The sequence below is a fragment of the Delphinapterus leucas genome, chromosome 15 (assembly GCF_059928025.1).
Source record: "Delphinapterus leucas isolate spDelLeu-1000000601 "Yukka" chromosome 15, BTC_Dleu_Yukka2, whole genome shotgun sequence".
NCBI lineage: Eukaryota > Metazoa > Chordata > Mammalia > Artiodactyla > Monodontidae > Delphinapterus > Delphinapterus leucas.
Genome location: NC_143143.1, coordinates 59,997,242 through 60,024,074, shown reverse-complemented (window position 1 = coordinate 60,024,074; position 26,833 = coordinate 59,997,242). Strand labels below are relative to the sequence as shown.

At 42.5% G+C, this 26,833-nt stretch overlaps 1 protein-coding gene and 1 long non-coding RNA gene across 3 annotated transcripts in view; one reads left to right on the top strand and one right to left on the bottom strand.

Moving 5' to 3' along the window:
* The window catches only part of LOC111184365 (uncharacterized), a 59,954-nt gene extending 33,809 nt beyond the window's left edge, over nucleotides 1–26,145 (bottom strand). For both annotated transcript variants that reach the window (XR_002647247.2, XR_002647245.2), the window contains exons 1-3: nucleotides 24,572–26,145; nucleotides 2,090–2,182; nucleotides 1,425–1,511 (exon numbers count right to left, since the gene is read on the bottom strand). This is a non-coding gene — a long non-coding RNA (uncharacterized LOC111184365). The remainder of the gene's footprint in view (nucleotides 1–1,424; nucleotides 1,512–2,089; nucleotides 2,183–24,571) is intronic.
* Nucleotides 26,146–26,308: 163 nt separating this feature from the next.
* The window catches only part of STK35 (serine/threonine kinase 35), a 41,496-nt gene continuing 40,971 nt past the window's right edge, over nucleotides 26,309–26,833 (top strand). Inside the window, exon 1 of the mRNA XM_022592828.3 lies at nucleotides 26,309–26,640. Coding sequence (XP_022448536.1) covers nucleotides 26,335–26,640 — 306 coding nt within the window. The 5' untranslated portion in view covers nucleotides 26,309–26,334. The remainder of the gene's footprint in view (nucleotides 26,641–26,833) is intronic.

Here is a 26,833-nt window from a genome sequence, read left to right as displayed (position 1 = left end):
ACCAAGTAATAGTTTAGGGGTTTGCTCCAGGAAGTACCCACTCTTTGAAGATAAGACAGATAAAAACTAAACACCTTACTTATCAAAACAGAAAACTTGCTCATCTAGACTCACTTCAATGCCCTTGCCCCTCTGCGTTCACTAATCCAAAGTTCTTATAAATTCTGCCCAATTCCAACCAGCTACCTGCCTTATGTGACCCATCTTAAAACCATCCAGTGCAGCCTTTAAAACCCTGTAAGTATCCTTCCTTAATGTCTTTACTTGGAGGTACTACTAAGACTTTTTCAAGGTGTTATTCTCCCTTTCTGCAGTAAATTTAATATATTTCATTTTGTTTGATCATCAGGTTTTTTCTGGTGGTCTTTGAGGGAATCAGTGATCAATAATTATAATAATTTAATATGTGCTGAGAACCAAGCTGATTGTTTCATAGACCAATCCTACTCTGTGAGATTTTTAATCTTATTCCCATTTTACAGATGAAGAAATTGAGGATTTGAATTTGAGCAACTTGCCAAATATTACACAGGGAATAAGTGACAGAGATCACATTGAAACCAAGAAGTCTGGTTCCACAGCCTGAGATCATAGCCCTTTAATACTGCCTCTGTTTTAGTTATTATGACTATGTAACAAAGCACTCAAAATCTCAGTGGCTCAAAAAACAAACACAACATTTATTGTGCTCATGAACCCTCCATTTGGGCAGGGCTTGGGGGGATACGTGCCTCGGCTCCATGCAGCATCAGCTGAGGTGGCTCGAAGACCGGAAGCTGGGATCATCTGGAGGCTCATTCTTTCCCCCATCCAGCAATTAATGCTGACTGTCAGCTGGGACCTCAGCTGGCAACCAGCCAGAACACTTGTATGTGGCTCTTCATGTGCCCTGGGGTTCCTCACAATGTGGTGGCTGGGTTCCCATGGTAAGCACCCCAAAAGAAAGAGATTTCCAGGAGAATCCATTTTGCCTTTTATGACCTGGCCTTGGAAGCCATGCAGCATCACTTCTGCCACATCCCATCTGTCAAGGCAGTCACAAGGCCCTCCCCACGTTCAAAGGGAGAGGATATAGATTTACCTAGTGATGGGGAGTGCCAATATCAGAAAGACCATAGAAGACCAGAAATATTGCTGTGGTCATTTTTGGAAATACAGTCTTCCACAGACCCACATATTCGGTGTACATGTATGTAAAACCTGAAGTGATGTATAACAAATAGCTATCATTATTTCTGGGGATAACAGAGGGTCTTTTATTTTCTATAACATTTAAATTTTTGTAACGGGTGTGTAAAAAACTATGGCAACATTGTTTTTCAAAGACTTAGTGTCCATTCTCAAGAAGCTTGCACTGAAGGTGAGCATACTGACCATTACCTATTTCTTCCCCTATGTCCATTTGCTGCCTCTTGCTGACCTACCTTGTTCCCCAGGAGGCTGACCTCTACAGACTGTATCACCTGGAATCCTTTGCCATCTGTCTTCTGGTTGGGTTGATCCAATGGGAGCTGAAGGAAATCAGAGGGTAAGAAAAAGGGTAGGGTGTTTATTCTCCCCTCCCTACCTGCCCATGGTTCTCCCTATGGCTATGTTCCCCTATAGCCCATAGTATATGTTGGACAGCCTCTCCTCCACAGCTACTGGTCTCACTGTGTTCCAGTAACACTTCCTTCATCTCTATCCTTCAGACCCAAGAATGGTAATGGCTTGCCTCCATGGCTAGTCCCTGGGGTACCTCATCATCCCTTAATCCTGTCTATTCCTCTGTAATTGTCTCTTCATTAAACTCTCTTCAATTAAGCCCTTTAAGTGCACCCTCTGTTCCCTGATTAATAAGGCACTGATGGAGACAAGCATGCAAACAATGACATTACAGTGTACTGATTGCTTTCAAAGGCATGAATAGAAAAAGAATATCTAGGTTTTACTGGAAGAATCAGAGGAGACGTCCCAAAGAAAATGATACTTCAATTGAGACAAAAAAGATGAGTCAGTGTTCACTGGTTTATGAAAAAGAGAAGAACTTTCCAACCCTATGGGGTTTCCATGGATAAGGAAATAGGCCCAGAGAAGTTGGGTGACTTACCGTGGCCACACAGGGAGTAGCATAGATTCAAGCCTTCTGCTTAATCCATCACCCTACAGGGCAAGTTTGTTATATCAGGTGAGATGTTTTTAGCTGCAAGTAACCAGAAAAAAATGCCTTAAGCAGTAAGGAAAATATGTAATACATTTATATAATCTTGTTTATAATAATAAGACAAATGTAAGGTAGCTCCACGGTTGATTAAATAAAATCAGACGCTCAACCAAGCCATCAAGAAGATCTAAGTAAATGGATTGGAAGACGATATTGCTAAGTCAATCCTCCTTACATTGACTTATAGATTTAATACAATCACAATCAAATTCCTAAGTTTATGTACTGAAATTTTCAAATCAATTCTAAAATTTATATGGAAATACAATGGACCTAGAGCAGCCTAGACAATCTTGACGAAGAACATAACACCACCAGATATCAATGCTTAACATCAAGCTATAGTAATTAAGCCAGGGTGGTATTGATACAAGGATACACAAATAGACCAATGGAACAGAATTGGGAATCCAGAAATGAACTGAAACATGTATGTTCACTTGATTTACAACAAGGGTGCCACTGCAATTCAGTGGTGCTGGAAAAACTGGATATCCATACAGAAAATAATCTGTATGGGAAAAATATTTACCCAACACTATACATAAAAATTAATGTGTTGGGGCTTCCCTGGTGGTGCAGTGGTTGGGAACCCACTTGCCAGTGCAGGAGATGCGGGTTCGAGCCCTGGTCTGGGAAGATCCCACATGCCGTGGAGCAACTAAGCCCGGGAGCCACAGCTACTGAGCCTGCATGGCACAACTACTGAGGCCTGTGCGCCTGGAGCCCCTGCTCCGCAATGAGAGGCCACTGCAGTGAGAAGCCCACACACTGAAATGAAGAGTAGCCCCCGCTTGCCGCAATTAGGGAAAGCTCGCGCGCAACAACGAAGACCCAACGCAGTCAAAGATAAATAAAATAAATAAATAAATAAATTTATTTTAAAAACTTAATTAATGTGGTATGGATGACAGACCTAAATGTAAATGTTAAAAAGAATCAGGCTTGGGCTTCCCTGGTGGCGCAGTGGTTGAGAGTCTGCCTGCCGACGCAGGGGACACGGGTTCATGCCCCAGTCCAGGAGGATCCCACATGCCGCGGAGCGGCTGGGGCCGTGAGCCATGGCCGCTGAGCCTGCGCGTCTGGAGCCTGTGCTCCGCAACGGGAGAGGCCACAACAGTGTGAGGCCCGCGTACCGCAAAAAAAAAGAATCAGGCTTGTAAAGGAAAAGATAGGAAAATATCCCCATGATCTTGAGGGTAAGCAAATATCTCCGAAACAGAGCACAAAAAACACCATGCTGAACACATTGATAATTTGAACTTCATTAAATATAATATGCTCATCAGAACACATTATTAAGCAAGTGAAGAAATAATCTACAGACTGAGAGGAGATACTTGCATTTCGTATATCTGACCAAGGACTTATATCCAAAACGTAAACAAACTCCTACAAATCAATAACAGAAGACAAAACAACCCACTTTTAAGAAAGGGAAAAAGACTTAAACAGGCACCTCTTAGAAGAGGAAATGACCAAAAAGCACTTGAAAAGGTCATCAGAGAAATGCAAACTAAAGCTACAATCAGATACCACTACTAACCCACCAGAATTAAAGGCTGACAATACCGTGTTGGTGAGAATATAGAACAATCAAAAATATCACACTTCTAAAATATATATATATCACACTTCTGGTGGGAGTGTAAATTGGTTAAACCACTTTGGTAAACTGTTTGGCAGTATCTAACTAAAGCTAAATAAATAGCTATTCACCCTATGTCAGTGATTTCACTACTAGGTATATGCACAAGAGAAATGAGGACATATATCCACCCAAAGATAGATACATAGAATGTTCACAGTATCTTTTCTTTTTATAACAGCCAAAAACTGGAAATAACTCAAATGTCTATCAACAGGAAATGGATAAATTGTGGTACCAATGGAACACTATACATTGGTTTGATAAACTTTTTATATACATAAAAACATGAATGAATCTCAAAGAAAACATGTTGAACAAAGAAGCCCAACACAGAACAGTATGTACTGTATGAATCCATTCATGTGAAGTTCAAGGGCAGTTAAGTAATTTATGGAGATAGGAATCAGAAGAGTGGGTATTGGCTATTGACTGGGAAGGGGCAGGAGCGAGCCCTCTGGAGTGCTGGAAATGTTCTGTATCTTGATCTGGTAGTGCTTACATGAGTGTGTACATACACAAAATTTAGCCATGCTGTACACTTAAGATTTTCATACTTTATTGTATGGAAATTATGCCTTAGGTTTAAAAACATGTTACCAAGGATTTTCACTGTCATCCTCAGCATGTGGACATTTTCCCCATATAATCATAAAATAACGGCTGCAATATCCAGGCATCACACATAGTCAAGAATATGTCTTGGGGAAGAGGAGACCCTCTTCTCCTGAGTCTCTTTGAAAAGTAAAGAAACATTTCCCAGAAACACACACCACACCCCCAGCAGATGCCTCTTGACATCTTATTGGCCACAATTGCATCACATGTCCTGGCTTAACCCAATCACTGGTGAGGAAAATGGGACTGTCCAGATGAGAGTTTACCTTTCTCCTGGTCAGGTGGGAAAGAGAGGAAACTCTTGCTGGGTCAGTAATAAATTCTAAGCTCATAGCAGTGAGTTCCTGGACGAGGAACTGGGCTTGCCCCACAGAGGTTACCCCACAGGGATAAAGCAGCATTTCATCCCTTACAACTGCTTTTATTCTTTAAAAAAAAAAAAACTTTTTTCTCAAAATGCGTGTATCTTCATTGTTTTTCTGATTATGTGATTAATGTTCATAGTAAAATTTCAATTAATGAGTGGAAATCAGCTATAACTAATTCTCCGCCTCACCACACCACGATAGTAACTATTAAAAGTTTGATTCATGGTCTTCCACAATTTTTTCTTGGCATATGTGTTATATTATATATTTACATAATTTTTAACCTAAAGCAAGAGCACACCATATATGTCAAACACTATCATTTGCCTACACAACAAACACTTTCCATCATTTTCTGTGCTAAGAACCTTAATATTCTTCAGGTGTCTAGTGACCAGATACTTCAGGGAAAATAGCCCCTTCCCTAGCCCCAGAAGATGAACTATGATTAGTGTAAAATAGTGGTTCTGACCCCTGCTGCCCATCAAAAATACTTAGTGGGGACTCCCTGGTGGCGCAGCGGTTAAGATTCCATGCTCCCAATGCAGGGGCCCCGAGTTCGATCCCTGGTGAGGGAACTAGATCCCACATACATGCTGCAGCTAAGAGTTCGCATGCCACAATTAGGAGCCGGTGAGCCGCAACTAGGGAGCCCGCGAGCTGCAGCTAGGGAGCCCGCCTGCCACAACTGGGACCTGGTGCAACCAAATGAATGAATAAACAAACAAATAAATTAAATATTTTTTAAAATACCTAGGGAATCAAAAACATATACTAAGCCCCAGGTCCCACCCCTAGAGATACTGCTCACAACTGGTCTGTTGTGAGCTCAGGCATCAAGACTTTGCAGGTATTGCTAACATGCAGCGGGGGCTGAGATCTACTGGGTTCAACTCTTGGTGATGCTCCCATTCCCCTTGCCACTGACTGGCTTAAGAATGGGGCACATGGCCCAGTTCTTGCCATGAGCAATGAGGGGAAATTTGATGGAGGTTCTGGGAGAGTTTTCCTCAGTCTCAGAGAAGGACATGCATAAGGTCTTTTCTGCCTCTACACATTGACAGCAGAGTGCCTCTCCTGGAGCAATGGCTGTCATCTTGGGACCATGAGGGGAATGAGACTAAGAGGATGAGCCAATGACCTGGAGATGGCAGAGCAGGACTATGGAAGGGACTTGAGTTGTTGATGATGTCATCATGCTGCTGAATCAGCCAACTCGGGAAATACTCTACTTGTCAACTTCTTGAGTGAGATAATAAGATTTCATTAATGTTTCTACCATTTTGAGTTACATACAGCCAAAAGCTTCCTGACTAGTACAGTATAAAACTGTTTATAACCTGCTTTTTAACTTAGATTTTTAAAAAACTTTTATTGCAGTTTTGCATTTCTTGCTAATTTGTTCCCAGCCCCCCATTCTGGGGATCATCCATTAGAAGGGAGGATTAAGAACTGGTCAGGCAGTTGTGGGCTCCAGCTGGGAATCTGGAAATTAGCTACTCTCCCAAGATTGGGGGTTCTGGGGACCAGAAGGGGGAGATCCTAAAAGAGGGAAGGCCCAGCTCAGCTGTAGGAGCAAGGGGTCCAGTGGTTGTGCCAGATGAGGTCAGGGTCTAGAGAGCCCCTGCAAGGGTCAGCAGGTGGGCAAATCCAGGGCCCTGGGGGAGAGAAAGGGTGAAACTGGAACTGGGGACCAGAGAGCCCATGGAGATAGGAATTGGCTTCAGGGCAGCAGGGTCCCCTCCCAATCCTGGCATATCCCACTTAATATCAGTAATTGGGTCTAAAAAACAGATATTCTTTATGAAAATGCCAAAAGGAAACCTATTCCCATTACATTAAATGGGAAAAATTATACACACATTAGCTCAAAACCCTCAACCAATTTCCTGAAATTTTAGTAAAACTCAGGAAAATGTACACACACCACACACACACACACAGTTTTTTAAAACTATATATGTTAGGCTGTAAGATGCTTAGCATTACTTCCAGATCATCCAACCAATTAAATTGGTTGCTAAACGTTTGCTTAGGGTATAGTAACATGGCCTCTCCCTCTGCTACCAACAGCCAAGGTGCACAAACCCTTTGTTATCACTCAGTTGATTTTTTTATTGTATCTTCTTTTATTTGATTCATCTACTGGTACATAATTTTTATCATTTGCTTCATTGGTACATAATTTTTATCATTTGCTTTTAGAAAGAGAGAAATGAAAACAATTGTATAGGGATTGTGTTCGGAAGCATATGGCAGAAAATATGAGAAAAGAGGCATGAACAACTGAAAGGCTTATATGTCTCATGTAGCAAGGAGCCCCAGGTATGCCTCCTCTTTCCTTCTTTACTCTCTGTCACAGTGCAAAGACTTTCATCTTCAGCTTTGTTGCCTCAGAATTGTTTGATGTTTGCTGTACCTCTAGGCAACACGTCAATGTTCCAGACAGGAAGAATGGACAAGGGGCAAAAAGGCCAAACAGGTCAAGAAAGTGGGGTCTGTTCCCCTACAAAAGCCTTCCTGGGCGTCTCACACAGTGACTTCTACTGCACTTCTCAGCCAGAATCCCTCGGTACTAGAGGGTCTGGGTCACTTGCTTGATTTTTCAATACTTCTACATGTAATTCTGAGCTATCGATTTTATTTGGGATAAAATGTGAGACATTTGTCTCCCAAGTAATTTGGCTTAAAATGTTCTATTGAGTTTTAGGGATGTAAATATAAATGCCTTCCTATACAAACATTTGCCCAAAAAGTTGCTATTGAGACACTATCAAGTTTGTGTGTTATAAATGAAGAGTCATTGTACTGGGAAAACATTAACCAGGGAAACATTCTGCAGGATATGCCTTAATACTATGGAGGTTTTCCCTTACATACAACTCTACTTTATTTCTGCAACAGTTACATAGTAGACATGTCATTGTGTATGCCATAATGGATGTAAACTGTTCTCTATCGTTGGACATTTAGAATGTTCCCAATTTTTCACAATTATAAACAAAACTGCATTGAACATCTTTGTACAAGCATCCTTACACATTTGTCCAGTTACTTCTCTGAGATAAATTAAACCCTTGATATGAAATGGCTGGGCTGCAGTTTCTACAAATTAAAATTTTTTGATCCATATTGCCAAATTGCCCTCCAGAAAGGTTGTACCAACTCCACTATGCCTCCATTGCTGGAGCAATGAACGTGCATTACAGTGGCACGCTGGCCCACTAGATGGGAAGGAGGATGGATGGCTCTGTTAACATTGCGTTTGGAAGCAGAGAGCTTCATAGTTCAGGTGCCAATTACATTTGGAAATGAGATTAGCACATGGAATCTTCCCACTCATCTCTCTGGAGTTTCAAGGTTCCATTCCTGGGCAGATGAAACAATAAAACAAAACTGGTGAAATGAAGTTAATGTGGACCCATGACATTTACACTGATAAATGTTCCCATTTAGGACAGACTTTCAGGGCAGCTTGCTCAGCTCTGACTTGAAGGAGTGTCAATATCACACTCAGTCCCCAATTTTTCCCAATCACTGACCCTTTCTTTCTAAAACACACATGTTGATCCCATCAGCTCCCTTCATAAAGTATGTTATGATGCCCCACCCCAAATGTTCTTCAGAATGATGCCTAACATCCTAATAGAACAACTGCTGTTGTTCACTACATAGTAATAACAACAGCATCACTACATAGTACTACACTACATAGTAACAACACATAGTAATTCACTACAGCATCAAGAATAATATAAAAGTTAGCGCTTACATAATGGGGAGTTATTGCTTAGTGAAAACAGAGTTTCAGTTTGGGATGATGAGAAAGTTCTGAAGATGGATGGTGGTAACGGTTGCACGACAATGTGAATGTACTTAATGCCTCTGAATTGGACACTTAAGGATGGTTCAAATGATAAATGCTATGTTATGTATATTTTACCACAATGAAAAAAAAAAATCACTGACTTCCAGTTTCCAGTCCAGCATGTAAGGAACTCAGAAGTTGTCACTCTGTCCTAACAGAAAGTAAAAAGCTGAAAAATCGACTCTTAGGTCTGTAAGAGAAATGAGGTCACAGGGCAAATTTCAGCCCCCAAAATTGGAGAGACAGGTAGATACAGAGAGTCGAACTTACTAGAGCAGAAACCTCCACAGAACCAGTGCCAGGGTAGGAAAACCTGAACCGTAATCGACAGATTGCTGGAAGCTCAGCATGCATAAGACTGAGAGATACAAACTCTAGAGGAGGAGCCCCCACAGTTTATGAGTTTCACCCCTGGGAGCTCAGCCAGGCTCTCACAGTGAATATTGGAATTTCAGTGAATATGGGAGAGAAATCCCTTCATGATTCTGGCAGGGGGAGAGGAAATATACTGTATTTTAAAATATGCCAGAGCATTCTGTTCTTCTTAACAGAAGACCAGCCTTCAAGAGAAAGTATTTTACCAGAGCCTAACCTATTGGGGTTTTATCAGAGGCTACTTGACCTGGGGGAAGGGAAATACCCAACTCCAGCCCTCTCTACACATTCTGCCCCATCTAAGGGAGGGAGGAAAAAACTGAGACATGCTTATGAAGCTCACAGCCCAGAGACATGGGCTCACTAGAAGACTGAGACATAATTGTAGGACTATAGAATGCTTCCACTCTTACCACGTTACCACCACTTCACTAAAAACCTGTTTACCAGAGTTCCTTTTATCCAGCCTGACTTTCAACAAAAAAATTACAAGGCATACTAAAAAGCAAAAACACAGTTTGATGAGACAGACAAAATGTCAGAACCAGACTCAGGAAGAGAAGGGATGCTGGAGTGGCCAGACTGGGAATATAAAATAACTTTGATCAATATGCTAAGGGCTCTAATGGAAAAAGTAGACCACATGCAAGAACAGATGGGCAATGTAAGCAGAGAGATGGAAATTCTAAGAAATAATGAAAAAGAAATGTTAGAGACTAAAACCTCTGTAACAGAAGTGAAGTGGTCTCTGCCTTCCATGAAGACTCAAAACATGAGAAATTCTCCAAATATAGAGAAAGGGTTCAGATGCAGGGTGGCCCCCAAATAAAAATAAAATGTCTATTCCACATATCATGTGGCTTAGGGCTGGACTGACTCAGACACTTCACACCCTTCTCCTGACAGATGTTAGCATCTGGTGCTGAATCAGAGTGGGGAGGTGTTGCCTTGATCTTGATTTCCCTTTACCAAGTTTAAGTTCATGTTCACAGTATTCAAAACAGCCTCAGTAAGCCGAGCCTTAGAAGGTAACCTAAGGACAGAGGCAAAAAGAGTTTTAATAATTGCCCTATCGTCCCCTGTTTCTTTTTCCAGCCAGCTCACTCTGCCTTCTGCTGAGCTTTAAAGTGTAACTCAAAGACCTGAGCTGATCTACTCCTGAGCACTCATCCAGCCCAGCTCTCAGCCCAATTAACAAGTGCTCTATACTGGGACTGGGCAAGCAGGTGCTGCCGGGATATTATTACTCAGCTCTCCAGCTAGGCTGTTGGGAGAAGAGGGGCTTTTGCATCCAGAGGCAGCAGACACATCCCTTTGAAGGAGATGAGGAAGGTGTACAGAGGTCTGAGGATGCACCAAGCGACCACCCAACCCAGAAGGGAGGTTGGGGTCAGGGAAGACTTCCTAGAAAACCCAATGTTTCTGATGAGTCTAGAAGGAAGAGTAGGAATTAACTCCACTATAAAGGAAAAGTTGATCCAGTCAAAGTACCTGTGTGGGCAGAGTTCCCGAGGTGTGAGAGGGCAAAACACACTCAATGAATGAGCGCCGCGAGAGAGCTTAGAAATCCAATCAATAAGTGGCTCATCACTTCTTAGTGCATCTCAGACCCCCAGGGGATCTGGTGGGTTCTACCCCAGACTTGAGCCCATATGCACACACTGACACCCGCTGTCCAGGGATACCCAGTTAAGACCCTTTACATAAGTCAATCCTTCATTCACAGATGCCCAAACAAGCCAAGAGAATGTCAAAATGGCAGTCACAGTAAAGCACTGCCTCTCAGGCAGTACTTTCTTGGGTCTCTCTTGTTCAGACTGGAAACTTACCTCAAGTGACTAATGATCTGTATTTTAAAGTGAAGCAGGTGAAAGCTGACTGAAAGCTTGGCAAGCATGAAGAGGGCATGAAACTGATGTGATTCACTGTAGGGTAAGTAAGTGGCCAGCCAGATTTTTCCGAGAAGACTCAAATATCACAATAGCCAGTCTTTTCTCTGGGGCAGTTGGGTTTCTTTATAAAGTGAAGCTCAAATCCTCTGCTTGCTGCAGCGGGGTGGGGTGCGCAGGGCTTGTTGCTTAATCAGCCTAGGTGTAAATATTCTGGAGCTCGGCTGGGAACAGACTGGGGGTGTCATCATTCAGGGGGCAGCTTTTTAGTCAACCCATAAGTCTAGTCCAGCCCCCACCATGCCCCTGCCCCCACCTTTTCCCTATACGGTGGCCACTAAATCTGGGACCTCTTGGGTTCAATTTCTCTAGAGCTTCGATCCCAGGTATCCTCTGAGGGGTGAGTGCCTGACTGCAAGGGGTCAAGATACCCCACAACAGAGACTTTGGGTCAATTCTCCTGCTTCATCTCCACCTCCTGCACTACCTGGTTCTCCCAGCTCCTGAGCCTTCCGGGCTTCTGGGGTGAATGGGCTCTTCCTCGATATATGCCCCTCCTTACGCTGGATGGTTTGACCCTCCTCCATTTTGCCCAATCGCTTGCCACTCCCCAACCCAGTTCCTGTCTCCATTTATTGTCTCAGGGTTGGAGCTGTCTCCTGGTTTCATCAAAGATAGAGAGGGTGTTTGCATGTTCTCCTTGTGTCCGGTGTGGCTTTTATAAGAAGAGAACAGGATAGAAACAAGACTCAGCCACCCTTGAATATGATTAATAGTACTGAACTACACACTTAAGAACAGTGAAGATGCTAAATTTGATGTTGTGTGTTTTTTTGCCGAAATTAAAAACAAAAGTCAGCCATCTTAAAACCAGAAGTCTCCCCATTGAGTTTTCTGCGAATTTTGAAAAACAAACACAACAAGCATTTCCTTGAAAATCTACTTACATATAGAATGTGGATATTTTGGTTCCTTCTATACAGTTTATTGAGACAATTAAAGGGAATATCTAAAGCTGTGGTTCTCAAAGTGTGGTCTTCAGACCAGCAGCATCAGCATCACTTGGAAATTTGTTAGAAATGTAAATTCTCAGGTCCTACCCTAGACCTACTAAATCAGAAATTCTGCAATCTGTGTTTTAAAAGGCTCTCGGTAACTAAATATTGAGTATCAGTTTTGTGACGGTTGATATATAGTTAAAATTTGAGAATCACTCATCTAGAGCAATAAGGGGGGGAAAGAATGAAATTAAGCATAGGCTGAACATCAAAGGAAGGATCTAACTCCATCACATGGAGAAAAGGTAAACGGAATCATGAAAGGGGAGGAGGAGGTAATTAATGGACTGACGACCATGTGTCAGATACCTTGCTTGCCAGTTTACATACATCTCATTTAATCCTCAGTTTCCCTGAAAAGAAAGAATTATCCCCCCATTTTACAGATAAGAAAACTGAGGCTTAGGAAAGGTAACTTAGCTAGTTAAGGAGGATTTCAATCAAGGTCTGCCTGATTTCTTAGGTCCTTCTCTTTATTTTCCATACTTCCCTCTTTTAAAACTCACCCCATCACTGAGAATATCTCTGGCTATGGGAGACAAAGGAAAGCAACAAGACTTCCCCTCTGCTTGGTAAAATCCTATCCATTCTCCAAAGCAGAACTCAAATGTCACCTCTTCTGGGAATTCTTCCAGAACTACCTTGCTCAAAGATAACCTTTCCATAGCACTTTGCACATACCTGTCTTGGAGTACCTCATACACCTTATTGTAGTTCTTGAATCTTTGGTCCCAGGATCCCTTAGAAATTATTGACATTCATAGGCAAATGAACCTTGACCTAAACCTCACAACTTAACAAAAAAATTAATCAAAATGGATTAAAGATTGGATGTAAAATGTTACACTACAAAATTTTTAGAGAAAAAAAATAGGAGAAAATCTTTAGGACCTAGGGCTAGGTGAAGTGTTCTTAGACTTAATACCAAAAGCATGACCCATAAAGGAAAAAAAAAAAAGATAAATTGGATCATTTAAAAATGAAAACCCTTTGTTCTGAGAAAGAGCCTGTGAAGAGGACAAAAACACTGGGAGAAAATGTTTGCAGACCACATAACAGACAACGGCCTGGTATCTAGAATACATAAAGAACTCTCAAAACTCAAGAGTGAAAACAAACAATCCAATCAGAAAATAGGCAAAAGACATGGACAGACTGCACTGAAAAGGATATACAGCTGGCAAACAAGCATATGAAAATATTTTCAACATCATTACCATCAGGAAATGCAAATTAAAATCACAATGAGGTTAACACTACACAACTATCGGAATGGGTAAAAGAATAAATACTGATAACACCAAATGCTGGTGAGGATGCAGAGAAACCAGAAACTCATAAAGTGCTGGTAGGAATGTAAAATGGTTCAGCCACTCTGGAAAAGGTACAGTGACTTCTTACAAAATTAAGCATGTGCTTACCATACTACCCAGCAATTGTACTTTGGGACATTTATCCCAGAGAAGTGAAAACTTACATTCATCCAAAAACCCATCCATGAATGTTCATAACAACTTTATTCATAATAGCCAGAAATCAGAAACAACCCTAATGTCCTTCCACAGGAGAACAATTAAACAAACGGTGGTGCATCCATGCCTGGAACACTCCTCAGCCGTTGCAGGGAACACACTAGTGATACATGCAACAACATGGATGGATCGCAAGGGAACTATGCTGAGTGAGAGGGCCAACCTCAAAAGGTTACATAGTGAATTATTCCATTTATATAATATTCTTGAACTGACAAAATTATAGAGTGGGAGAATAGGGGTTAGGGAGGGGAGAGGGAAGGAGGTGGCTGTGGCTACAGGAAGGCAGCACGAGGGATCCTTGCGAGGGGACTACTGCTCTGTATCTTGACTCTGGTAGAGGTCACGCAAATGTACACATGCGATAGAGTTGCACAGAATTAAACACACACACACATACATGTAAAGCTGGTGATATCTGGATAAGATGGGTGGATTGTATCACTGCCAATTTCCTCTTTGTGATATTGTACTAAAGTTATGCATGATGTTACCACCGGGGGAGACGGGGTGAAGGGTACACAGATCTCTCCATATTATTTCTTATAATTGCACGTGAATCTACAGTGATCTCAAAATGAAAAGTTTAAATAAAGAACTGAGGGCCACAAAGAGATTTTCATTTATGTAGGCTATATCAACTGGTATTTACTATATTTGAAATTAAAATAGAGACTTTTTTTTTTTTTTTTTTGCAGTACGCAGGCCTCTCACTGTTGTGGCCTCTCCCGTTGTGGAGCACAGGCTCCAGACGCGCAGGCTCAGCGGCCATGGCTCACGGGCCCAGCCTCTCCGCGGCATGTGGGATCTTCCCGGACCGGGGCACGAACCCGTGTCCCCTACATCGGCAAGCGGACTCTCAACCACTGCGCCACCAGGGAAGCCCTGTCAGTATTCTTATTAAAATAATACGGCTTCGCTAAAAGTGTCTCTTGAAAGGAAAGAGAAGATTGTTGCCAGGCAAGTGGAGGAACACAGAACACCTGAAGGCATTGCATTACGTAAGATGGTCAATTGTGATCATGCAAACCTCAGGTAACACTGAGCTAAATAAAATGGAAGTTTATCTTTTTCTGTTTTCACAGTCTAGGCTAAGTGGTCTTCTGGCTTCTGTGGTCACCCCACATTGTCAGGGTCCCAGACGCATCCCTCCTGATGCTCCACCACACCTGAGGCCCAGCCCTCACCTGTTTTCGTGGTTCAGAACCATCAGGTCTGCCTTCCAGCCGGTGGAAGTAGGCAAGCAGAAGGCTGGGCATGCTCCTTCCTTCAGAGGGTACAATTCGGAAGTTGCACACTTCATAAACCATCTGCCAGAACATAGTTTCCAGGGAGTCTGGGAAATGCAATTTTAAAATGCGAGCTTTGGCATTTCCCTGGTGGTCCAGTGGTTAAGACTCCACGCTTCTACTGCAGGGGGCATGGGTTTGATCCCTGGTCAGGGAACTAAGATCCCACATGCCGCATGGGGCAGCCAAAAAGAGAGAGAGAAAAAAAAAGAATAAAATGCGAGCTTCTATTGCTCTATAAGAAATTGGGGGACAACTAGAGGTTTCTGTTCCAAGAATAGAGGTGAGAAAGTGGAGGGAGGTTTGAGAAGCCAGTAGCTAGGTGTGTTTAGAAGCTGTGGGACACAGAAGGAAATATAGTAGGAAAGGTGGGTTGGAGCCACATGGTGGAAAGGGGCCACTTCATTCTGTAAGGCAGTGGTTTCAAACTTGAGTGCACAACAGCATCACCCGAGGGCTTGTTGAAGCTTAGCCCCGCCTGCAGAGTGTCTGATTTAATAGGTCTGCAGAGGAGCCTGAAAATGTACATTCCTAACCAGTTCGAGGGGATGCTGGCACTGCTAGTCCAAGAACTTTGATAAATGTGGAACCACAGAAAGTTTTAGAGAGGAGAGCAAGATGACAAGGCCTGCATTTCAAAAAGCTGATTCTGTTACGACAGGGAACAAGCTGTACTAGAGCTTCCCAGAGCACTAGAGCTTCTCACCCTCTTGATCCTTAATGTTCCTGAGAAACTTCACTCAAGAAAACCAGGGATGATAAAGAGCCTGCAAAGCAGAGTTCACCGAAATCCAGTGCCCAAGGGCCACTCTCACACCTGAGTTTTTCCATCAATAATAATAATGAGGACCATTTACCTATCCAGGGTGCCAGATGGCACAGATTGAAAAGTCGGACCATGTCCCAAGGCTGTGGGGATTCATGGACTCGCCTACACCATGGGTTGGAGAGAAAATTGGTACAACTCCTGAAAGGCAATGTGACAATCAAACCAGAACTCTAAATGCCTATACCCTTTGACCCAATGGTTCCATTTCCAGGAATTGAGTCTATAGATACACTCGTGTTTGTGTGCAAAAGACAGGTTATTCAATGCCCATTGTGCTGGCAAGGGATGGGGAAAAACCTGAATGTCACCCACAGAGGGCTGGTTAAATAAACCATGGTGCATCCAAAAATGGAGAAATGGGCAGCCCTTAAAAATAACAAGTTAGGGGCTTCCCTGGTGGTGCAGTGGCTGAGAGTCCGCCTGCCGATGCAGGGGACACGGGTTCGTGCCCCGGTCTGGGAAGATCCCACATGCCGTGGAGCAGCTAGGCCTGTGAGCCATGGCCGCTGAGCCTACATGTCCGGAGCCTGTGCTCCGCAGCGGGAGAGGCCACAGCAGTAAGAGGCCTGCGTACCGCAAAAAAAATTTTAAAAAATAACAAGTTAGATCTATGTAAGCCAGTTTATAATAATCATAGGTAGATATAGAGATAGAGAAGTATATGCCTTGTTGTGTGTGTGTGTGTGTGTGTGTGTGTGTGTGTGTGTGCGCACATGTCAAGGGGCAGAACACTGTTGTAAAATGCTGCCGTTTAAAAATATATACAGGACTTCCCTGGTGGCACAGTGGTTAAGAATCTGCCTGCCAATGCAAGGGACACGGGTTCAAGCCCTGGTCCAGGAAGATCCCACATGCCGCAGAGCAGCTAAGCCCGTGTGCCACAACTACTGAACCTGCGCTCTAGAGCCCATGAGCCACAACTACTGAGCCCGTGCGCCGCAACTACTGAAGCCCATGCACCTAGAGCCTGTGCTCCACAACAAGAGAAGCCACCTCAATAAGCCCACGCACTGCAATGAAGAGTCGCCCTGCTCGCCGCAACTAGAGAAAGCCCGCACGCAGCTACGAGGACCCAACGCAGCCAAAATAAAAATGCGTGTGTGTGTGTATATATATAACTACATATATATTTATATATATACACATTTGTGGGACTTCCCTGGTGGTCCAGTGGGTAAGACTACTCCACACTCCCAATGCAGGGGGCCCGGGTTCAATTCCTGGTCAGGAAACTAGATCCCACATGCGTGCCCCAACTAAAGGTCCCTCATGCCACAACTAAGAGCCAGCACAGCCAAAATTAATTAATTAATTAAAAACAAATATACCTATTAAATATATATATACACATTTGTATACGTGTATATATGGTTATATATGCAGAGCACATCTTTGAAAAGATTCTGAGAAACAGTCTGCCTTTCAGGATAGGAATTGGAATGGAAGTCCAGGTTGAGAAGGAAACTTACTTCTTACTGTAAACTTTTTTGTTTGTTTGATTTTTTTCAACCCGGCATATGCATTACTTTTCTAAATAAGTGAACACAGAAGCAGTGCCATGTGCTTTACATGCTTTATCTCACTAAATTTTCAGAAAACCTAGAAGGGAAGTACTTTTGCTATTCACAAGGTACAGGGAGGTTAAATTATTTGGGGGAGGGGCCGAGGGGGATGGAAGGAACCTTGATTTGTAAGGTTTGCCAGTTTCCATGGTGTAAATTCTCCCTGCCTGGCTGATTTCCAGCTGCTGCTGTGATGTCACTGAGCAGTGCTGGGGAACGATGTGCACGAACAGCTCTCAGGAGCCTGGGGGAAGCAGCTCCAGCACAGCTTTGTAGGGGAACTTGCACCCCCAAACAAGCTACCATTGACTCTTCCCACCTCATACCTGAAGGGGTTGTTTTTCAAAAACAAAACAAATGTAAGCAAATATGCCACTTCAGGACCTAAAAGCAGCTTCCAGGGATCTTTATAGACACTGGGGCATTTATTTACGGTATAAACAACCTGCCTTGTTTTACAATAAATTTGAAACAGAAACCCAGAAATTAAAATTAAGCATCTGGGTTTTATATTTGCAAATTGCTTTGCCATTCTCTTTATGAAACACTGCACACAGCTATACAAGCATAAGGCGATAGAAGAACAATAAATTAATCAGTGTTAGTGTTCTGTCAACACAGCCCCACATTCTTATCAGGGCCAGCAATCTAAATTAGGAAAGTGGTTTAGAAACTTACCTGGTGCTTTAATGGGAGAGGGTGGGTGAGAGGATCAGACAGACTGGGGTTCAAGTTGTGTTCCAGTTCTGCCACTTGTGAGGTGCCTTGGGCAAGTCACCTCACCTCTGAGTTTCAAGTTACTCATGTGTTAAGTGAGGATAGTGCCCACTATACAGATTTGTACAGGCAAGTTTGCCAAGTTTAACAGATAAGGTTAATGTGTCATCTACACCTGGATATAAGGCAGGATGGTTTTCCCCCAAAAATTATCCCTCAGAAGAAAGTGGGAGTTGCCTTATATTTAAGTTCTTACGAAGCCTCACAGTCTTTCATATTCCCTAGACTCTCTCAATAACTTTAAACAACAAAGTATTGTTTGCAAAAGACCAATTTATAGAAGTCACCTGAAGGAAGGGGTTAAAAAAAACCAGTTTTTGACACAGATGTAGTCATTATACTAGGGGCTGATCTTGTAAAGATGCAAGCCTTATAAAGAGGACTTTAAAAGTAATCCATTAAATGTTAGGATGTTGTGATCACAAATATAAACCAATAGGGCAAACAGAAAAACAATACTGTCCTAAGATTGAGTGAACTGGGACTTTAAGGATAAAATATTTCAATGACAGCATTATATAAAGGCTCAGAAAGTGCTGGATCACAAACAAATTAGGAGTGAAATGTATGTGATCTAGAAAGTGAGTTGGATGATTCAGAAACTATCCCTAGTGATAATAAAGATATGAGATCAAAGAGGCACAGGACAAGATGAAATAAAGCTGTTTTGTAAAGTGTCAGATTAGGAAAAAACCCAATATTTCTAAATTAATATATTAGTTATTAATATATAATATATTTAAATAACATTATTTAAATAACATACTAATAATCTTGAAAGCATGTGCATACCTAAAATAATAAATTAAATATTATACATAGACATTTGATTATTTCATCTACAGCCTTAAGAATTTATATATTCAAGATGGCCCTCCAAATATTTTCTTTTTTGCAACCTTCTCACTGTGAAATATGGGAGGATATTTTATATCCCCACTTTATATTGGGGATCATCTAACATTGAGACACGTATATACAAACACTTAAAACCCACAAAGCTCTGTGTGGTTTGTGACAGGTACTGTTACAGTTGTTAATACTATTTTTATCATGATTGCTCTCCCACAAGCTGGGCTGTTTGGTTGTGCTGTTCTAAGCATTACCTGGATTGGAATTTCCTGATCATCCACATCCTACCTGTGTGATCTTGGGCAAGTTGCCTAAACTCTCTGTGCCTCAGTTTTCTCATCTATAGTACAGAGATAATAATATCAATAGTATCTCAGAGGGTTAAGAATTCAGTAAGTTAGTATATGTAAGAAGTGTATGAATCAGTGCCTAGTAAGTACTTCTTAATTGTTTGTTGGAATCATTATTTTCACCAATGGAAAACTATAACTATTTAGAAACATAGCAGTTTTCCTCACAACACCAGATTTTACCAGCAGAGAACTTGTCTTATTCATCTCTGGATCCCCAACTCACACACAGGGCCTAATGCCCACTAAATGTTGGTTGAACCAATAATAGTAAGTTCTATAGAGGAAGAAAGACAGTGTATAATGTTCAGGCCCTGCATAGCACCTGGTTCCATTAGTTGAAAGAGGAAATTTTGAGTGTTGATACCTATGGCGCAGCCTCATTTCTCTCTGGCCAACCAAAATCTAAAGGAAAGTCACAGTGCAATAGAGCCAGAAAAGACTGAGCACTGGCTGCTTCTTTCCAGTCCTCACAAGACTCTATGTTCCTCCATCACAGGAACTGGGTTTCATTCATCTCAGTCTCTAATCCAGCAAACAGTAGGAACTTAATCAGTACTCACTGAGCAAATGAGCGATGAGATGCAGTCTGCATTATTGCACATTCTTTTTAAACTGAATTTTATTGTTTTTTCATATCTACAAAAAAGTACTTAAAAACTAATACCAAAAATATGTACGTAAAACTTTCAAATAATACAGAAGTGTTGAAAGAATCACCTAAAGAGAATTCTTCTTGGCATCTAGAGTATTATTTATCCAAATATTTCCTTTATGTATGTAGAAACTAACACGTAAGTACATGTAACATGTAAGTACCACGAGCTTTGGAATCAGGTATGCCTTGGTTTGAAACCAAGCTCCATCACTTCTTAGTGCTATGGCCTTGAAAAAGTCACATAACCTCTCTGTGCCTCAGTTTCTATGGAAAATGGAGATAATAATGAAACTTACCCCACAGTGTATTGGAATAAATAAATTAATATGTACAGAGCACTTAGGGCAGCTCCCAATACAGAAAAACAACTCAATGAAGGCTAGCAACTATTTATACATATTTAAACAAAATTTGAGGTTATACTACAGATCCTAGTTTACATTTGCTTTTTATATAACAATATGTTGTGGATACTTGTTCACAACATATACAATATGTTGTGAATACTTGTTCTGTAGCATATACAGAGCTAACTCCTTCTTTTTGATGGCTACATTATATTCAAATATGTGGCTGTATGTAACTAATCCCATCTCTGGCACTTGAGTATTTCTAATATTTTATTATTACAAATGACCACAATAAAAATTCTTGCAGCACATATATTTTCCACTAATGGGTAAGTATTTCTATAGGATAAATCCTAGAAATGAGATTGCTGGTTCAAAGTGTATGGATTTTTAAATATATTAATAGACAAATTTTCAAATTGCCTTCCTAAAAGGCTGTATGCTTCATACTTTGATCAATGAGTGTAATTTGGTGCCTTATGGTTGTGTACCTTTCAACCAGATTCCCCAATAGTTTATTTTGAATGTCCCAGTAGTTATAGAATCAAGGACTTTGCCCTGCTAGCTCACTGTATTCCTTTACCTTTCTAAAAACCATAAACAACTCCTAAGAACTTAGCAACCAATTTTCTGCAGCAAATACTCAGATGATAGCCTGACAAAGAATTTCTATGACATTCCCAGAAGGGAGAGGAGGAAAGGTTGGAATTTCAGAGCCCTGAAGTGGCTGATGGGAAGAACATGTGAAATGAGAACAATCCGTTAAGTTTGGGAAACAGGGTGGCTGTATCTGCTTCCATCTTTGTTTTCTGTGACTCAGACCCTTGTTAAATAAACAAGAGGCCCTCTCTGTTGAGTTTCAGTGGGTGCAATATCTCTAGTGTGGTGTCCCCAGGGTGTGATTTGGGTACTTAACTACTTGTTAATCACTTCTAGGCGATTCAAGGACAAGAGGAGCACCTCATGGCCAGAAGCTGAACAGCGCCACCAAGCTGACAGGCTGTTTCAGTGGTGGCCAAAGCCCACACCCACTCTTATTTTTAATTTCAATTTCAATCCAAGTAATAAATATACATAATGTTTAAGAGTTAATTACTACTACGAGTTAGATACTGTTACAAGGCTTATAACAAAAATCCCCTTTCTCACCACTAAGTCCCATCCCATGAAGCAATAACTCATTCTATGGTTACTTCTTTATACCTGACTATGGTGTCACTTCAAGATTTTCCAATTTTAGACCTTTTCTATTAACTTACAGCTATGGAGAATAAAAATTTAGTCTCTCCCTCCCTCTCTCTCTCTCTCTCTCTCTCTCACACACACACACACACACACACATACCCTCCTGCTCCAATTTTCCCAAAATAATTATATCATAATTTCTGGTTAAATCAATTACTGTTCTTCGATTATAATGACAGTGTAATATTATTTCCAGCTGAGCGTTGTAGTTTATGATGATTACAATGTTCTTCTTATAAATTGTCTTTGTTTTTTTGGCTTTAATAATCACCTTGGCTTATTTGCTTAGTTTTCTGTGAGTAGCTCCAATCCATCCTCAAATTCTTTGCCAGGACTCCAATCCTCTACAATTGCCTCAGCTTTGTGCTCAGTCTAGGGGCAGTATAGTGTAATGCAGTGGTTCTCAAAGTTTGCTTCCTAGACCAACAACGTTAGCATCAGCATCACCTGGGACCTAGTGAGGCATGAAAATAATCAAGCCCTACCCAGGACTTACTGGTTAGCTGCTCTGGGGGTGGGGTCCAGCAATCTAGGTGATGCTGAGGTGCACTTGAGCTGGAGAACCCCGGTTTGTGTAAAAGTTAAGAGTTTGGGCACCAAAACCCAAGGCTGCTGGGGATCACATTTCAGCTATTCCACTTGCTTGTAACGTGACAGCTTCCAAGTTCAATCCTCCCATTCATAAAATGGGGTTAACCGTATCTCCCTGTAATTGTTGTGAGCTTCGGGCTGTTAGGAAGCATGACAGGCTCCAGTTTTTCTTGGAGACAGCCCTCCTGGAGCCTCTGAAATCCAGTTCCATCATGCGAGGGGAGTTCAAGCCAAAGGCATAGCCTCCCTACAGCCCTCCCCAGCGTCCCCCACTCAGAGTACACCCTCCACTGAGGCACCCACCTCAAGCTTCTCTCCTTCAGAACATCCACAGCCCCTCTGAGGTCCTCCTCCCATACCCCATATCAGCTTCTCTCCCCTTAACCCCTTCCCATCCTCAGCTCCCCTGCTACAACCGCCATTTCAGACGATTCTCTGCCATGGCCCGGTGCCACCTCCAGCCCCCAACCCTCGACTCCCAAGCCCCCTCCTCATTCCCATTACCCTCTGACCCAGCCCACTGGAGTAGTCTCAGCCTTCTCCCAGCTTCCATCCCTTCCACACTCCTCCACTCACCCAACCTTTCCTTCCCAGCCCAGAGCCTACTGCTTTCCCAGAGAACCCCTCCCCCCCACCCCAGGGCCAGCTGCCCCTTGGGTGTTCTTACCCACTGAAGTAGCGGGGATGGGAAGGGAGCATCACCATTCTGCTTCCACTACTCTTCCCTATTCCCTGCGCTGCAGTCACACTGGCCGCTTTGGGTGCTACATCTCAGGGCCTTTGCACCTGCTCTTCCCCCTGACATGGAATGTTCTTCTAGTTGGTATGCATTACTGCCCCTTAGCAGTAATTCCCACCCAAAGGTGACCACTGATATGATTTCTGCCGCCACAGATCAGTGTAGCTTGCCTTTACGTTAATGGAATCAAATAGTATGGACTCTTTTTCCCCATTTTTTTTTTACAACTTTATTGAGGTAAAGCTGCAAAAATGATGTACAAAAACTGCACTTATTTAAAGTGTACAGTGTACACTTTGAAGTGTTTTGAACATATTCCCCCCTTGAAAGTATCACAAGGTAATTTCAAGATAACGAACATATCCATCCCCTCAAAAAGTTTCTCAAGTCCCTTTGTATTCCATCCCCTCTCCGCCACCCCAACTGCTAATCTGCTTTCTGTCACCATAAATTCGTTTGCATTTTCAAGAATTGTATAATAGAATCATCCAGTATATACCCTTTTGTTCCTGACTTCTTTCACTTAGCATAATTATTTTGATTCATCCATGTTGTATCAATACTTCATTCCTTTTTTTTTTCCCCCACTGAACAGCATTTCTTGGTACAAAAATACCACAATTTGGTTATCCCTTCATTTATTGATGAACATTGGAGTGTTTTCCAGTTTGGGACTTATAGAAAAAGCCACTATAAACATCCTTATGCAAGTTTATTAGTGAACACAGGTTTTCATTTATCTTGGGTAAATACCTAGGCATGAAATTACTGGGCTATAGGGTAGATATATATTTAACTTTATAAGAAACCGCCAAACCTTTTTTCTCCAAAGTGGTTGTACCATTTCACATTCTCACCCATTGGCTTAAATTTGACATCAGTCATGTTCCTCACAGCTTCTATACTTACTCCCTCTGCCTGAAATGCCTTTCCACTAGTTTTAGCATGGCTGGCTTGAGGTCTCAGCTCGTGTCACTGTTATAGATTTAGTTGTTATAGACTGGTATAGACTTAATTCCCCCCTTCCCACCCTTGCCAAAATCATATGTGGAATTCGCAACCCCCAGTACCTTAGAATGTATCAATAATACATTTGGGGATAAAGTCTTTAAAGGGGTGATTAAGTTAAATGAGCCAGTTAGGGTAGGCCCTAATCCAATACGACTGTGTCCTTATAAGAAGAGGAAAAGATATCCCCACAGAGAAAATGTCTTATGAGGACACAGCCAGAAGGCAGCCATCTGCAAACTAAGGACAGAGGTCTCAGGAGAAACCAAACCTGCCAACACTCTGATCTTGGAATTCTAGCCTCCACAATTGTGAGAAAATAAATTCCGTTAAGCCACCCAGTCAGTGGTATTTTGTTATGGCAGCCCTAGCAAACTAATACAGAGGTCTTTCAATCAGCATTTTGTAACCATGGGAGTAATTGACTCAGGCAAGAACCATAAATGAATGCTAAAAACAGTGGGTGAGAGTCTGATGAAGAACAGGGTAGTCTCAAAATATCTTACCACAAGACACTTAATAATTACAAAGGGAAAAATAGTAACTTTTCAGTGTAGTACCTTGGCAGACACCACCTTAACCAAATGATCAAAGTGAACATCATCAGTATTGGAATAAAAATATGCCATGTGCCTCCTGGTGTGGTACACTGAGGACACAACTCCTTTCAGTGCCATTCCTACCAAAAATGCATAACCTAATTCTAATCATGAGAAAATACCAGACAAATCTAAACTTAGGGACATCTACAAAATGACTCACCAGTACTCTTCAAAAATGTTAAGGTCAGGGCTTCCCTGGTGGCGCAGTGGTTGAGAGTCCGCTTGCCGATGCAGGGGACACAGGTTTGTGCCCTGGTCCGGGAAGATCCCACATGCCGCGGAGCGGCTAGGCCCGTGAGCCATGGCCGCTGAGCCTGCGCGTCCGGAGCCTGTGCTCCGCAACGGGAGAGGCCACAACAGTGAGACGCCGCCCGTGTACCGCAAAAAAAAAAAAAAAAAAGTTAAGGTCATAAAGGACAAAGAAAAGCTGAATAATTAACTGCCTTTCTAGAGTAAAGGAAACTCTGGAGTCATGACAACTAAATGCAAAGTGATCCTGACTGGATCGTAGGGAATAGCTATATTATTGGGACAATTAACAAAATTTAAATATGGAAGACATATTAAAGAATTGCATTATTGTCAAAATTCTTGATTTTGATAATTGTACTGAGATTTTGCAAGAGAATATCCATGTTCTTAGGAAGAACACACAGAAATATTTAGGAATGAAAGGGGAATGATGTCTGAAATTTAGTCTAAAGTGGTTTTGGGGGAAAAGAAAATACAAATACATATTATATATAATACATACACAAACAAATACACAAGAGAGAATATGATAATGCAAATGTAGTAAAATATAACAAATTATTATTATGGTTAAAAATATGAGATTCTTTACTATTCTTGTAATTTATATGTAAATTTGAAATTTTATCCAAAAAAAGTTAAGTTTTTAGTGACCACACTAACAAAGTGGCCTGTCCCCAACCCCCAGGCACTCTTTAGCTCATTCTTTTCCTCTATTACACTTACATTGTCAAAAATGATCCTATGTATTTATTTAATAATATCTAACATTTAATGTGTGCAAGGCCCTGTCCTATTCTAAGCGCTTTAACTGTCTAACCTCAGTGAATCCTTCAACTACTGTTCTTCCCATATTACAGATGAGGACAAGAGACACTTAAGAAAGTGTTATTTGCACAAAGTCACCCATATGATTTGACGAGGCACAGAACCTCAACTAAGGTAGAGACTGTCTTGTTCACTGCTCTTTCCCCAACAATTTAGAACAAAAACGGTGCCTAGCACATTACAGGCACTCAATATCTGTAGATTCAGTTTACAAATATGGAGCACCTACTGGGCACTGAGGTACAAAGCAGTGAACAAAATAAAGATTCATGTCTAAATGGAGCTTACATTCAGCACTCTCAGCCCTGCACCCAATTAGCCACTTTAGATTTATATCAAAATCTAAATATTTATATATTAATATTTTATATAATATATATATATTTTTATTTGGGGCTATCAACCCTGGGAGGCAAGGCCGAGTCTACCCATTTTTCAGAAGGGGAAACTGAGGCTCCAAGTGGGGCAATGTTTTGCCCAGGATCAAGGAGCTTAATAGGAGACGGGGCGTGGATTCCGTCCCAGTGCGGGCGGTTCCCAGGCAAGACCTATGAATCAATTAAACCGACCAATCCAATCAACCAATCAGTATTTATTAGGGCCTACTGGGTACAGCTCCTCTTCATGCAGCGCAGGCAAGGAAGAGAGGAGGTTGCGGTGCGCAGGCGGTTGCGGAGACCGGAGGCCGCTGCCCGATCGCGGGAATTTGGCGCCAGTTTTTTGTTGGTTGGGTGTTCTCGCCTGTGATTGGGCCCCGGCCCCGCGTGGGCTCACCCGGCTGCTACTGGTCGGCCGACCTTGGCAGGACCCCGGCGGCGCAGTACTCGGCTGGCCTCCCGGGGGATGGGCCACCAGGAACCCCCGCTGGCCCGAGTGCGGGCGGGACGTGCGGCTTATATAAAAAGGTTACGTAAAGGGCTCAGCTGGCGCGAACACGTGGAAAGCCGCGGGATCCCTGACGCCCAGTTGTCCCCCGAGAGCACCGCTGCCATCACCCGTACGGCAACAGGCTCTGTCGCACACCCGACCCGGGCCACGGTCTCTCGCCCGGCTAGGTACCCGAAGCAGCCCTGGCCCGGAGCGGACCATCCCCAGCTGGGGGCCTTAGAGGGGAAACGCGCTGCCCGGAAGTGGAAGGGCGCAGGCCAGGTAAGGGCGCGGTCCGCGGAGTGAAAGCTAGCACCCAAACTGGAACTACGCCCGCCGCCTCGGGCGTCTGGGGAGGGCAGTTGGGCCCCGGGTTGGGCGCGCTCAGGGACTCCGAACTTTCAAGCCAACCCCTTACACCCGCAGCCCGGCGGGACTTGGGTCGGTCCGCTGGGCTCCGCTCCGGCTTAATTCA